Below are 16,059 nucleotides of genomic sequence, written 5' to 3'. Positions count from 1 at the left end.
CCTACAAGAACCATGTTCAGATTTGGTCAAAATATATTAAAGGTTGTAAAAGATTCACTTACCTAATAAGGAACACAAACAAATTATAGATTGCTTGGCCAAAAGAAAAAAATTAAAAAAAAGAAAAAGAAAAGAAGCTAAAAATTGTAATATCATACAATTATGTGCTTATCTATTTAATGTCACAAATTTTATTGATTGAAATTGAAAAAATAAACCATCGATAACGTTTATTCTCGTAGGATTGTAATACTATAAATTAGCCTAGTTTGAGATTAGAGTCACTGACATAACAGAGTAGACAAAAAAATCCAATAAAGAAGGTTTGAACTTTGAATTAAACATCATCCTTCAAAATTTCAAATCGACAACGAAATTAAAAAAAGAAAAAAAAAAAAAAGAGATACTACAAAACAAAAGTAAAGAATAAAATCCAAGAAAAACCTTAATTCACAGCTAAATCAAAGCCTAAAAAAAAAAAAGGTTTAGCCACAGTTGTTATTGCCACAGTTTGCCACAATGGACCTTTTACGACGCAACTCTTTCTTGATTATGCATGGATAAGGAACTAGTGCTGTGCAAGAAGTAGAAGGTTGATAATAAAGCTTGTTGCTGCCGTGTACATCGTTATGGACCACAATTTTGCACTTTTCAATGTTTTCTGCATCTACCTGCTTCTGAGTTTGAACATGAAGAACCGGGTTGCTAGTGTTGTTGCCATTGGTAGAACTTGGACGAGGGTAAAAGAAATCAGTAGGAAAGAAGTAATATTGAAGGCCGGCCATTGAATCTAACGCAAAAGTTACAAGAGCTTTGAGTCTTTTTTGATAAACTTTTTGTTTTTTTGATAAACAGGAGCTTTGAGTCTTGGTTTTTCTTTTAACTTTTAAGGGCTTTTGATATTTGGGTATGTTTTTATATACTGCAAGAGAGAAACACCGACCTTGGTTCAAGACTTGGGTCACAAGGTCAAGGAGTGATTGGCGGGCGTACGTTGTTTTATTCTTTTTTCCTTTTGTGAATAGTCTCTGTTTTCTACTTTTCCTTCTCGAATAGGAGTTTCTTTCTTGCGAATTAAATCAAGTCATATGGGCTTTCTAGAATAAAAATAAAAATCAATCAAGCCATATGAGAATAGTCTAAGACTTTGGCCCTTTTTGCCTTCTTCTTCTTCCCACCTAAGGCTTGAGGCTTTCGAGTTCTCTATGCGCTTAAGGCATAAGGAGGTACTTTTCAACTCAACTCACTCGCAGGTATGCCAGATTTCCTTCTAAAAAATAAATAAATCAAGCCATATGAGAAGGGCTAGGCCCTGGGGCTATTAATATAGTCTAAGACTCTAGGCACTAATTAAGTTTTTCGTGTTCTTTATGCATTGAAGACATTAGAAGGTACTATCCAACTCAACTCACCTGGTGGTATCAGACATGCAATTGAAAGCCATATGTATTTAGAAAAAAGTGAATAATAAAAAAACTTATTAAAAGAAATAAACAGTGCATTTTATAAGATCTTTGTTTTTTATTTTTCAAAATCTTTATCATTGCTAATGCATGTATTAGCATATGATTATTGATTGTCAAAAAGTGGCCGAGCTAGAAATTTTTCTTAGGAAGACTAAACTAAATATAACCAAAAAAAAAATTCTTCTCTAAAACATGTTTTATCTCATAAACAAATTTTTCCTACATAAAATAATCATGTAGCAGACCTCATAGCCTCATAAGTTTAAAATGTTATTGTATGAAAATTTGTTTTCCTTCTATTGTACAAAACCCACTATTCTAAAAGGCCCAAACAACCACAAAAATTTCCATCTCAAACCCAAGAAAATCCCAAATGGGCCAGCCAGCCAGCCAGCCCAATAAGTGAAAGAAAAACCCTCCGCTAAAACCTCCACCCCACGACTTCTTCCTCCTCTTGAGCTTCACTAAATCATTACTCCGTTATGGCTCATTTCTAGCTACAAAACCCAAAAAATTCAAAAAAAAAAAAAAAAAAATTTACAGTTACAGTATTGTAACAGATCTTAAAAAAAATGCAGAGATCGTTAACGTCGTTGACGAAAGCGCGAGGGTTCTGCACGAAGAAGCCGGCGGCGGCGGCGGAGAAGGTCGTAGCCTCCGTACTGTTCGAGAGGCTTCCGGTTGTGATCCCTAAGATCGACCCTGTCGTTTACGCCTTTCAGGAGTTCTCGTAAGTCTCTGTTTGAATCCACCATTTCCCCAACATTAATAATGCGTTTTAGTAACAGATTTTGAGCACCAAATCTTTCTGATTCTAACTCTAACTCATTTTCTTTTCAATGGTTTCTAATACAATTGCTAGTTATTGATTGATATCTCAGATTTACAATATGTATTATTTCATTTTTTTGGGTAATCTTATTGTCATTGTTATCTTTGGTATATTTAATGCTTTGTATATAAACCGTTAATTCATATTTTTAAAAACAAAATACACTCATTCATCTGAAAACAATGCTATACAGACAACAAATTTCACAATTTTTTTTGGGCAAATTGTTGAGTTTGAAAAAAAAAAATATATATATATATGGCCAACCCTAACTAATTTGTTGAGGATTCATAGCCGACCCAAAAAATTTGGGATTAAGGCTTGTTGTTGAGTTTGCAGATTGTGATTAGTGCAACATCACTTTCACTGTGACCACCAGTGACATCGATTTTATTGTACACCAAAATACAACCTATCACATTATCAATTGTCAAAATTCTGTTGGATGAAAGACACTTATGCTTAGACAATGTGGAACGGTGTAGCTCTAAGTAAAAAAGTATATGTTTGGCATTTTTAGAATAATTGTTAAGTGATTAAATTCACAATTTCTTATCAGTTTAAATTTTTGGGACAAGTGTTAGTATATTAGGAGTAGCTGGGGTGTGTCTCAAAAGGGGTAATTAAGCTTTTTTGTTGCTTATTTGAGATTAGGAGACTTGGATTTACTGCTTTATGACTGAAACATTGTTTGAAATCTGTAAGGCTGTAAGCCTTTTTCTATATTCTGCTTCAAGAGCTCTGAGAAGAGCATTTCTGTCATGACACATTTGTATAGTTCTTTGTGTGAATCTTACATTTTGCATATCCAGTTAGGAGAAATGTTAATTTCTTGTGTTATGTTGAAGATATCAATTGGTAAATTTTATACTTGCATTGCTAATCCATTATTTCTTCTTGCAAACTACTTGTGTAAGAATGTGTTTGTATGTCATAGTTTACTGGATATATATGCACACTCTATCCATCTCATATAGATGCAGTAGAAGTTGCCATGTTTTTACCTCATCTGTACAACTTTATGTATGCAACTGAATTTCATGAACAGGGGAAAAGGTGAATACCAAATGGATTATGTACCAGCTCCACGGATCACCGAAGCTGACAAAAAGAATGATAAGAAGTATGAAGCAGATTTTTCTCCCCTTGTTAATACCAGATGAATTTCTTTGTTTTCAATTTCTGTTGTTGGCTTTTTATAATGATTAGGCCCGTACATTTGCAATATGTAACATCTATGAAATTTTATATAGAAGTCATTGATCTGGTGAGGATGTTACATACAGTGATTTTAATTTAAACCTAAATCTCTAATAGCTTCTGTAATTTGGTTAAAAACTTAAAAAAAAATGTAGTTTACATAATTGATATGAGTCAATATATGCGCAAGTGTGTAACCCTAGTCCCAATATTACATAATTGCTTTCACCTTTTCCTTTCCTTGAAGCAACATCATCTCTTAGTGTGATTAGCATAAGGCCTTCCGAAATAGATTCATGTCTTGATATGATTGATGGAAAGTGTTGTGATAGGCATAGTAAAAGGACTGTCATAATTTTCCTTTATATAGCCAAGTTATTTAATAAAAGCAATAATTCATAAACTTGTTTATAATGTCTGTATGTGCATGTATGCATGTTTAAAGATCAAATCACTTGAGGCATGAGGGTGGTAATGAGGGAGCCTATATCCTTCTTGCTGATTGTTAAGCTAGCGCGTTATATCCCCAGCACTGTCTTCTACTAAAATAATTTCTGGAGGCCATATGTTGTTAAAGTTATAAGAGTAGTGAAATTCAATGATGGCTAATGGAAACTTGTTTTAATATTTTCATATGGATCGCTACAGTTTGATTCGCAAATTTATGAGCTTTTTTTTTTTTTTTTTTTTTCTTTTTCACCTTAGGTCACTACAGAGAGCACTTGACAGAAGACTTTATCTTCTTCTCTATGGCAAAGCAAGTGGAGCTCCTAGTGATAAGCCTGTCTGGCATTTTCCAGAAAAAGTTTATGAAACTGAGGAGACATTGCGTAAGGTGAGAGTTGCTATTTTTTTAGCTGCCTCTTCTTCCTTCTCTGTCTCTCCCTCTTTTCTTTTCTTTTCATATTAACTCTTACTGTTTGCAGTGTGCGGAGACTGCATTGGAATCTGTGATTGGAGACCTTTCCCACACATATTTTGTTGGAAATGCTCCGATGGGTCATATGGTTATACAGCCAACAGAGAATGAGTCAAACTCTCCATCTTTTAAGGTATATTTTTTGATATTGGTTCTACTTTGCTCTGGCTTTTGCCAAAATGTATATGGCAGCATTATGGATGCAATTCATGTAACTTATTGACTACTGATAATTGTTGCATCAATTTTAATCTTAAGCCCTGGATTGTTCTCTTGATTTGACAGCGATTCTTCTTCAAGTCCCAAGTGATTGCAACCAACAAGTTCAAAATTGGGAAGTGTGAGGATTTTGCTTGGGTGACCAAGGATGAAATTTTGGAATATTTTCCTGAGCAAGCTGAATTTCTTAACAAAATGATCATCAGCTGATTCAGCAACCAAATTTAATTTCCAATCCACACAGGTGGTTTTAAAATGATATTACTGATGAAATATGTATCTGTTATGGCATCATTTTTTGCAATACAAGCTGACATAGGATTAGGTTGCAGGATGCAGTTGAGGTTTCCTAAGGCAACAAATGGTTCAGCAATTAGGATCGTTTATTGATTCAAGTCCGATGCATGAACTAAGTTGCTTCTTTCTGCTGTTTTTGTATGTGCTTTCATCTCCCCCACTACTGCAATAAGAAGATTACTCAAAAAAATTCAACTTATTGTAATTTATGCAATTTTTGTAGCCTGTCTGGGAGCCTCATTCTGCAAATCAAATGTGTATCATTTGTTGAATTGGTTTTTAATAACACAAGTTGTGTCAGATTTCCATCGCTAGATTGTCCATAATCCCTAGTGGAGTTCGAGGGTCAACTCTGATGGTAGGCTAGAATGCCTTGCAGGTGAACTAATCAGGAACGAATCTCCCCAATAGTAAATTGTGCACAGGAGCAGGCTCATTATCATGGATAAGGAATGAAAGCTTTTGGATTTTGTTTATTTTTTCTTTTTATTATTCTTTAAATTTTTGATGGAACACAAATTATGATTTGTGGCGCACTTTCATCGGCACACAAGCAAATGAATTAAGATGGAACATGCATTCCTCGGTACACCAACAATGTTGTGATATACAGGGTGGGACATGCTTTCCCTGGTACACAAACAATGCTGAGATATACTGAGTTCAGATGTATTAAATTCAAGTGCTATCCATTTTGCAATTTTGGATCCCAAACACGCTTGTTCCTTACACCAGTTCACGGTGTAGGCTTCTGTCCTGGCACATGAATACAAGATGGGTTATGGGATTGAATTGACAAAGTATTGGAGGAAGGCCAACCACCGGTCTACTCTAACCTAAAAATGAAAAAAAAGAAATAATAATAATAAATCTCTCAATGTTCAATTGACTGTTGGTTTAAGCGGCTGGGCTCTGATCCTGTGATCCATGTTTCTTCCTTTTCATGGCTCAATGGTGGTTTTACCCAAAGCAACATAGTGTGCTTTTGAGAATTGTTGAAAAAACTTTTGCCTTTTCACTTTTTTTTTAGCAAATAATTTAGCTTTTTAGTTTTTTTTTTTTTAAATAAATAATCTTTTAGCATTTTGTAACACAATTAACATAAAAGTTACCAAAAACTATATATTATGATAAACACTATGCAAATAAGTTATAAAAAAAAAAAAAAAGAAGCAATTTTCAATCGAACACTGGCCTTTTTCATGGGTGCCTACCCTTGAGAAAATGCATGGAAGAATTGTATTAGTAATGTTTAAAATTTAAAAATGAACTATCTATCAAAATAGAATACCTTGAAATAATCCTAGAAGGGCTTTAAGTGATAATTTAGTGGTAATGACATCATTTATGAATTATGATACTCTATGTATGTAGTTTGAAACCCATCACTCTAGTTCTTACTGTCTATCTAACTAAAAAAAATGAAGGCAAATGTTAACAAGCACTGTGCGGTGCTTGTTAAGATTGGACTAATGTGGATTCTACTTAATAAAAAAATTGAATAAATAGAAGAAAAATATATAAATCTAATCCTACCGTTGATATTTCTTTCTCCTTATGAAGCTGGCTCCACAACCTATAAAGCTGCTAAAACAATGACATAAAACTCCTGTGTTAACGTAACCCAAAAAAGAATAGAAAAAGAACCAGTCAAATCTAACTGCCGGATAAATCAAAAAGTAATAACTTGATTAACTTCAACTTTGATACGTCATTGGCGTGAATTTTTTATTTTTCAAACCTAGCTAGAGTTGCAAAATTTAATGCTGAAGTTTGCTGTATCAACTCCTTCGATGATTTTAGCTGTTTGCTTCAACTTATGAATCTTACTAACCTTGTCATGATCTTGTAAAAAATTCTTCAATTAACTGGAGGACCTTACCAGATTGCGTGCAATAAACTTAATAAACAATTTTAAGAGATATGGCTATATGAGTCCTCATATAGTAAAAGAGGTATCATGCTCCTTTAAAACTACAGATTAAGAGGCGCAAATCATGTTTGAAGTAAGCTTCTAAAGAATCTAAACTCTAAACACAATCAAGCTTATAGATTTTATATATGGATAAGTTAGGAGGTCCCTGCTCCTATTATTAGTAATCAATCCAGTTTTTATTTCACACACATTTTTTTTCTTCATAAAAGATACTGGAGAAAAGAGGGGATAGGATGAGTATTGAAATATGTTATTTCACAAACTAATGGCGTATTTGGAAGTTTAGAGAGGGAGGAGAGCAGAGGGGAGTAAAGGAGAATGGTTATCCTCCACTTTGTTTGGATGTTTTTAAAATTAGTAGGGAGAAATGGAATAATTAGTCCTTCCTCTTATTTGGATGTTTTAAAAATTAGGATGGAAATGATTTAAATAGACAAATTTACCCCTATTTGAAAATAGACTTGTAACATTGGTCTATGATTAATTTGTTAGATTAAATAATTATGACTATAACATGCAATATTTTTTTGATAATTTTTTTCTGATGTGAATTAAATAATAAAAATTGGTCTATGATTAGATATTTTTTTGCTGTTGCTCAAAGAAACCAACACAGAGAGAGAGAGAGAGAGAGAGAGAGAGAGAGAGAGAGAGAGAGAGAGAGAGAGAGAGAGAGAGAGAGAGAGAGAGAGAGTTTTTTTTTTTTTTTTTTCTTCTACTGTGTGAGCTCTCGATTGCTACGCATGGTGTGAAAATGGTGGCGGTGGCTTTGGATTAGTACGGGTTGGGAGCGATCGTCATCTCGATTTTTGCGCTTGTCGTTGCGATTTATAGCTTTGTCGCGGCAAAGAAAAAGGTCGCTGGAGATTCTTCTACAAACACGCGAACTGAGGCAGTGAACTGCGAATCGACGACGACGTTATCATCATCAGTGCTAGTGTCGTCAGCTCCGCTCTCGCTCACACTCTCGGTAAGGTCTGTCAAAATTTTCTATCCTATCTTTCTCGACAACCAAACAGTGCATTAAATGTTACGTTCTCTATTTTTTTGAATTTTGAATTACAAAAAAATCTGCTAAAGTTTATGGATGTGCTTCAACTTTATAGAAAATTCAACATGTTAATTATTGGTTGATGATCTTTCGTAATATGTAACTTTTCAAAAAAAAAAAAATTCATAATTTGAGACTAATGAGAGAAATAATGGGAATTTCCTTTATATAATCGGTTTGTAATTTTGTTAATTTAGAAATGGTAAATTGGAGAATTCATTTGGTCAATAATTTATCTACTCTACTCTCCCTCTAAATCTCTCCAATTTGGGGGAATTAAAAATGAGGGGTTAGAGGTAGTTGAAAGTTGAAACCCCTCCAAACCCCTTCCTTAAAAAACTTGCAAACAAAGTAATTGAATTACTCTCTCTCCCTTTACTCTACTCCCCCTCCTTTTTAAACATCCAAACAGAGCATAAGTCATTGCTGAGTTTAGAGGACAATCTACAAAATAATTTGGTTGACTTCCATTCTTCTTTTTATTTTTTAACTCTATTAACCTCGCGATGTATACTTAATCTGGCACTGAGGAAGAATTTTTTTTTTGGGGGGGTGGGGGTGTTGTTTGTGTTGGTTTGGGAGGGATTGCCATTGCAATGTAATGCAATACACGTGATCAGATCAGCCTCTTCTTTAATCAATGCAAGAGTGAGAGAAGCTATCTAGGATGATGCATTTGGGCTTTTCTATATTCAATTATTTTAACTAATCTCTCGTTTTCTACAAAAGTAATCACTAGTTGTTAGCATTGACTTTGGGCTTGTGCTTACAATCCTAATAAGAGTGTTGGATGATAAAACACATTGAAGCCTTAATATCATATGAGCACAACTAAATTTAAAAATTTAAGTTTATGAGTTTGGATTCAATTATTTCAAATTAAAATTTTAACTTTTTTGCTTTTTCCTAACATGAAAGTGTACTCAACAAAGCCTCGAAGACAATACTACTAAATTGGGAATCCTAGGCAGAGCAGGTGATGGAGGAATCATCCGAGACCATAATGGAGTGTGGGTCTTTGGGCCTTGCAAAATGGTCCAAAAAATTTGTTGTTCACTAAACCTGCCAGCAGTGGAAATTGAGGTTGATGCTGAAGTAGTGGTGAAATGGATATCGGGTAGAATGTGAAATAACTATGCTCACTCTACCCTCATTTTGTATTGCAGGCAACTGATGAGACAGATTTCAAGCGTGAAGATTAAACATAAGACAATACTACTAAATTGGGAATCCTAGGCAGAGCAGGTGATGGAGGAATCATCCGAGACCATAATGGAGTGTGGGTCTTTGGGCCTTGCAAAATGGTCCAAAAAATTTGTTGTTCACTAAACCTGCCAGCAGTGGAAATTGAGGTTGATGCTGAAGTAGTGGTGAAATGGATATCGGGTAGAATGTGAAATAACTATGCTCACTCTACCCTCATTTTGTATTGCAGGCAACTGATGAGACAGATTTCAAGCGTGAAGATTAAACACTCTTTATTAGAACTGAGCAAGGGACCTGGCCCACCCAAAAACCCAACCCGACCCTACCCAATAGGTTTTGGGCGGGTCTAAGAATATTCGAGTAGGGTTTGGGGTGTTAATTTCAAGTAATTTTTGGGTTTGGGTTAGTGTTGGGTCAAAGTTGGGTCATATAAATTATTTTCCATGTGTCAGTAGCACCATTGAAGCATATTCTATTATTCTTATGAGCTTTGTCTATTTTTGGCACATTGTGATGAGTTGCATTCACAAAAATAAATGAAAGTTACACGGGGATATGAAGATTTTTTCTGTGTAAGAGTATAAAATAAAGATCATAACATTTGATATGGATACGCATTTCAGATTTTTATTGATGATTATTACCGGGAATCTTTTCAATCAAAAGAAAACACTTTTTCTTGCAAGTAATGCATGATTCGGGTCATTTATTCAAATGTAAAGTAATGATTTTTTTTTTTTTTTTTTAAAAGATTGAAATGAAGTAATGATGTGGGTTAAGAAACACGATACGGTATGTGATATTGTGATCTTAAAATAGGCAAAGGCAACAACATCAAAATGCAATATGGCTCGTTTAATTTTGGCTTGGTGGCAAGGAATGCCTCAAGATTTTTATTACCTAACAAAATGAACTCCTTGAACTAATCATGCTTTTTTTTTTTTGGGGGGAGAATCAATCATGCTCTTTGTTAGGTAACGAGTCTAATGACCCATGCATGCAGTTTGAGGGATCGGAATTTCAGCCCCCATCTTCATCAACCATTCCATATTTATGGAGAGAAAGTGGTGTTTGGCGCCGGCCCAAAGCCATTGGCACCTTGGTATCTGTTTTGTAAATAGTTTTAATTTTTTACTTTTTCCTTTTTGAAAACTTTTTTTTAACACAACTATTTTTTTTTTAAAAGGAGTTAATTTTTTTTTTTTTTTTTTTATGCGTTTGAGATGGGATGATAGGCAGCTTTTAGCCCTTTTATTTTTCCCTACTATTAGTAGGTAAGTAATAGAGGAGAGTATAAGAAAAAAATGTAATATAATGGTGAATTTGTAAAAATTCACTTCCAATAAAAAGTTATTAAGTAAGGTTATAGTTTTAAGTTACAACTAATTTTATAGCTAAATTTTGTCCATATAAAATTGCTTAGCTTATTGAAGAGTGTGACGTATATGGCTTAGACTTACACTCTTTCAATATTCATGCCTTTTTATTTCCTGAGATAATTGCCTATGTCATTCACAAGTCATCTTAGGGTAAATTTCTATAAGATAGATTTTCATATGTTATGTATTCAAATGTCATCCTAAAATAGACTCATTTATGTCATACATTCACATGTCATCCTATGATAGATTCACATGCCAACATATACAATAACTCTTTTTCAAAACCCAAATGTCAAATTCTTTATTATTTAAATGGTGAAATTTATGGTTAATTTCAAAACAATGTATTTTCCTTTGGGATAGGCATCATAGGATGCCTAACATTTTCCTCAAGCGTAACTGAGCTGGGGGTGGGGTGTGTTTGTGTTGTTTTGGGAGGGATTGCCATTGCAATGTAATGCAATACACGTGATCAGATCAGCCTCTTCTTTAATCAATGCAAGAGTGAGAGAAGCTATCTAGGATGATGCATTTGGGTTTTTCTATTTTCAATTATTTTAACTAATCTCTCGTTTTCTGCAAAAGTAACCACTAGTTGTTAGCATTAACTTTGGGCTTGTGCTTACAATCCTAATAAGAGCGTTGGATGATATAACACATTGAAGCCTTAATATCATATGAGCACAACTAAATTTAAAAATTTAAGTTTATGAGTTTGGATTCAATTATTTCAAATTAAAATTTTAACTTTTTTACTTTTTCCTAACATGAAAGTGTACTCAACAAAGCCTCGAAGACAATACTACTAAATTGGGAATCCTAGGCAGAGCAGGTGATGGAGGAATCATCCGAGACCATAATGGAGTGTGGGTCTTTGGGCCTTGCAAAATGGTCCAAAAAATTTGTTGTTCACTAAACCTGCCAGCAGTGGAAATTGAGGTTCATGCTGAAGTAGTGGTGAAATGGATATCGGGTAGAATGTGTAATAACTATGCTCACCCTACCCTCATTTTGTATTGCAGGCAACTAATGAGACAGATCTCAATTGTGAAGATTAAACACTGTTTACTAGGACTGAGCAAGGGACCTGGCCCACCCAAAAACCCGACCCTTGGGCGGGTCTAAGAATATTCGAGTAGGGTTTCGGGTGTTAATTTCAAGTTATTTTTGGGTTTGGGTTAGTGTCAGGTCAAAGTTGGGTCATATAAATTATTTTCCATGTGTCAGTAGCACCATTGAAGCATATTCTATTATTCTTATGAGCTTTGTCTATTTTTGGCACGTTGTGATGAGTTGCATTCACAAAAATAAATGAAAGTTACACGGGAATATGAAGATTTTTTCTGTGTAAGAGTATAAAATAAAGATCATAACATTTGATATGGATACGCATTTTAGATTTTTATTGATGATTATTACCAGGAATCTTTTCAGCCAAAAGAAAACACTTTTTCTTGCAAGTAATGCATGATTCGGGTCATTTATTCAAATGTAAAGTAATGATTTTTTTTTTTTTTCAAGATTGAAATGAAGTAATGATGTGGGTTAAGAAACACGATACAGTATGTGATGTTGTGATCTTAAAATAGGCAAAGGCAACAACATCAAAATGCAATATGGCTCGTTTAATTTTAGCTTGGTGGCAAGGAATGCCTCAAGATTTTTATTACCTAACAAAATGAACTCCTTGAACTAATCATGCTTTTTTTTTTTTTTTTTTTGGGAGAATCAATCATGCTCTTTGTTAGGTAACGAGTCTAATGACCCATGCAGTTTGAGGGGTCGGAATTTCAGCCCCCATCTTCATCAACCATTCCATATTTATGGAGAGAAAGTGGTGTTTAGCGCCGGCCCAAAGCCATTGGCACCTTGGTATCTGTTTTGTAAATAGTTTTAATTTTTTACTTTTTCCTTTTTGAAAACTTTTTTTTAACACAACTATTTTTTTTTTAAAAGGAGTTAATTTTTTTTTTTTTTATGCGTTTGAGATGGGATGATAGGCAGCTTTTAGCCCTTTTATTTTTCCCTACTATTAGTAGGTAAGTAATAGAGGAGAGTATAAGAAAAAAATGTAATCTAATGGTGAATTTGTAAAAATTCACTTCCAATAAAAAGTTATTAAGTAAGGTTATAATTTTAGGTTACAACTAATTTTGTAGCTAAATTTTGTCCATATAAAATTTCTTAGCTTATTGAAGAGTGTGACGTATATGGCTTAGACTTACACTCTTTCAATATTCATGCCTTTTTATTTCTTGAGATAATTGCCTATGTCATTCACAAGTCATCTTAGGGTAAATTTCTATAAGATAGATTTTCATATGTTATGTATTCAAATGTCATCCTAAAATAGATTTATTTATGTCATACATTCACATGTCATCCTATGATAGATTCACATGCCAACATATACAATAACTCTTTTTCAAAACCCAAATGTCAAATTCTTTATTATTTAAATGGTGAAATTTATGGTTAATTTCAAAACAATGTATTTTCCTTTGGGATAGGCATCATAGGATGCCTAACATTTTCCTCAAGCGTAACTGAGCTTCTAAATCCATTTCTTATGATTCAAGACATTTTTTTTTCTTTCTATTTTAGCTTAGGGGCCTTTAGCTTTTATTAGTTAATTTATAAATTATATAAAGTCAATTAGTAAACAGTGTTTACTAAGAGGCAAACCAGCGTGCAGACAGACTACTTAAGAATGGAGCAAACCAATCGCAGAATTTTATTGTTTTTGCCAATCCGCCTAGGGATATCATTTTATTGATGTATTCTATACGATTAAGTGGATTTGTATTATGAGAGGCTTTGTCTTAACTCTTTTATTTTAATTTAATGCAATGCAATCATTTTCTACCCAAAAAAAAAGAAAAATGAAAAGAAAAGAAAGCAGACAATAGTCACAATACTACTAGCTAAGGGTTTCTCCAAAAAAAAAAAAAAACTACAAGATTAGGGTCAACTATAATTATCTCGTGAGTCAAAACCTGCCGTCCATGGCTCCTTACCTCAGTTTTTTGTTTTGTAATACGTACGTAAGATGCAGCCGTGATATATTACATGCAGACAATAAAAAAATGATTGACGAAGAACGAAAAATATTTTACTTTAATTTGGCATACGGAAATTTTTTTTATAATATGATTGATAAACTAACATTTTTTTTTTTTGGGTGACATGATAAGCTAACTTAGTTTGATTAATGTATGCATGTAAATAACATAACTTATCAAACTCACCAAAAAAATAGGAGAAGAAAATACTTTTCAAAGTTGAAGTGAGGAAAGCATTAGTAATGTATCCAAGAAAATTGAAAAAGGTGAGAGTTGGTACATGATTTAACAGGATGGGCTTGGCTAAAATTTCTACGTAAAGATTTTTCAATTCTTTTTCCAAGGCATATTCCGTTCGATCAGCACGCAATAGCTCCTTGGTATATTCTTTCTTACCTACTATGAATGTTGAAAATAGTGCTCTCTTTTTTGGCTGAAAAAATGATACTCTTGAAAATGAGACAGATAGTGGACGAATCGAAAGCCATATCGATCGATCATCCAATATTTGCTTTTGCTTTTGCTTTTGTGTTTGTGTTTGTGTGGAACATAAGCTAAACACGTTCTAAACACAGCCAAATGAGTCAAAATTCTAGTGCACATTTGATCCACGTGTCATTTATGTTCATAATGGATGGTGTTAGCTATTGTGGAATTTACAAATTGTGAGAGGGATGTTTCGAGAAATTTTCTTATGTCCTTTACTCTCGGGGACCCACCATTGAGAAAATGGTGGAATTGTATTACTAATACTTTAGACTTTATACATGAGCCGTCCATATTGATATTGGTTAGGGAGCAATAAGATGTGAAAAACACGTTCAGAGTAGCCTTTATTGCTTAAAATCAATGCCTTAAATGTGTACATAGAATGTGGATCACATGTGCTCTCTAAGGTGCGTTCAATCATAACTTAACATCACTTTCATCAAAATTAACTATTATCCTAGGAAAAATTATTAAGTATTCTCGGAGTACTATAAATGTGTAATTTTTCTTCTCACATGAATAGTGAGTCCCCCCATAAATTTAATTAGTGGGACTTACTATTCATGTAAGATGAGGAAATACGTATTTATGATACTTCAGAATTACACAGTAATTTCCTATTAATCTAGACAAGTCAATCTCAATGTCTATCTTCTCAAAAAGAAAATCTCAATGTCAAGGAAAGTTAGAGTAAAGAGTCTATCCCTCACCAAACCACATGGGATTAACCGTTTATCGTTGAACCACTTGGCCATAGCATAGCAGTATCACCATATTATTGGATTCACCATGTCCAATGTAATGCATTTACAATTAAAGCAAATTCTCTTGAAGCAAGGATTTATTGTAAATTAAGTTGCAGCAACTCCTGCAAAATGCACACATNATCAAAGCCATATCGATCGACCATCCAATATTTGCTTTTGTGTTGTGTTTGTGTGGAACATAAGCTAAACACGTTCTAAACACAGCCAAATGAGTCAAAATTCTAGTGCACATTTGATCCACGTGTCATTTATGTTCATAATGGATGGTGTTAGCTATTTGGAATTTACTGAGGGATGTTTCGTGAAATTTTCTTATGTCCTATTACTCTCGGGACCCACCATTGAGAAAATGGTGGAATTGTATTACTAATACTTTAGACTTTATGCATGAGTCATCCATATTGATATTGGTTAGGGAGCAATAAGATGTGAAAAACACGTTCAGAGTAGCCTTTATTGCTTAAAATCAATGCCTTAAAGTGTACATAGAACGTGGATCACATGTGCTCTCTAAGGTGTGTTCAATCATAACTTAACATCACTTTCATCAAAATTAACTATTATTTTAGGAAAAATTATTAAGTATTCTCGGAGTACTATAAATGTGTAATTTTTCTTCTCACATGAATGATGAGTCCCCCCATAAATTTAATTAGTGGGACTACCATTCATGTAAGAGGAGGAAATACGCATTTATGATACTCAGAATTACACAATAATTTCCCATTATTCTAGACAAATCAATCTCAATGTCTATCTTCTCAAAAAGAAAATCTCAATGTCAGGAAAGTTAGAGTAAAGAGTCTATCCCTCACCAAACCACATGGGATTAACCGTTTATCATGAACCACTTGGCCATAGCATAGCAGTATCACCATATTATTGGATTCACCATGTCCAATGTAATGCATTTACAATTAAAGCAAATTCTCTTGAAGCAAGGATTTATTGTAAATTAAGTTCAGCAACTCCTGCAAAATGCACACATGTCAAGTGACTATTTGGTAAAAAATTCAATCTTAAGAAGAAGTTTTCATTTAAATATAAGCCTAGACAAGTGTCTATTTAAGTCATTGACATGTGTGTATTTTTGCAGGAGTGGCTAGTTGCAACTTAGTTTACAGCAAATCTTTTTCTATTATCTTGGCTCAAGTAGTAATTTACAAAGAAGTGAACATGGATGATAATGTTGAATTGGTGTATTTAAATATTTCAAACCAAGATCTATTAAAA

At 33.6% G+C, this 16,059-nt stretch overlaps 1 protein-coding gene across 1 annotated transcript; it reads left to right on the top strand.

Annotated features, from left to right (window-relative positions):
- The first annotated feature begins 1,905 nt into the window (after positions 1-1,905).
- Positions 1,906-5,247, top strand: LOC112032339 (uncharacterized). The gene is given in 5 exon segments (XM_065782997.1): positions 1,906-2,206; positions 3,285-3,421; positions 4,204-4,333; positions 4,425-4,550; positions 4,703-5,247. Coding segments are annotated over 5 exon segments (705 nt in total). The 5' UTR covers positions 1,906-2,038; the 3' UTR covers positions 4,847-5,247.
- The last annotated feature ends 10,812 nt before the right edge of the window (positions 5,248-16,059 follow it).

The sequence above is a fragment of the Quercus suber genome, unplaced genomic scaffold (assembly GCF_002906115.3).
Source record: "Quercus suber isolate HL8 unplaced genomic scaffold, Cork oak 2.0 scaffold_325, whole genome shotgun sequence".
Taxonomy (NCBI): Eukaryota; Viridiplantae; Streptophyta; class Magnoliopsida; order Fagales; family Fagaceae; genus Quercus; species Quercus suber.
The sequence above is the reverse complement of the archived record's forward strand: the minus strand, read 5'-3'. Positions and strand labels throughout refer to the sequence as shown.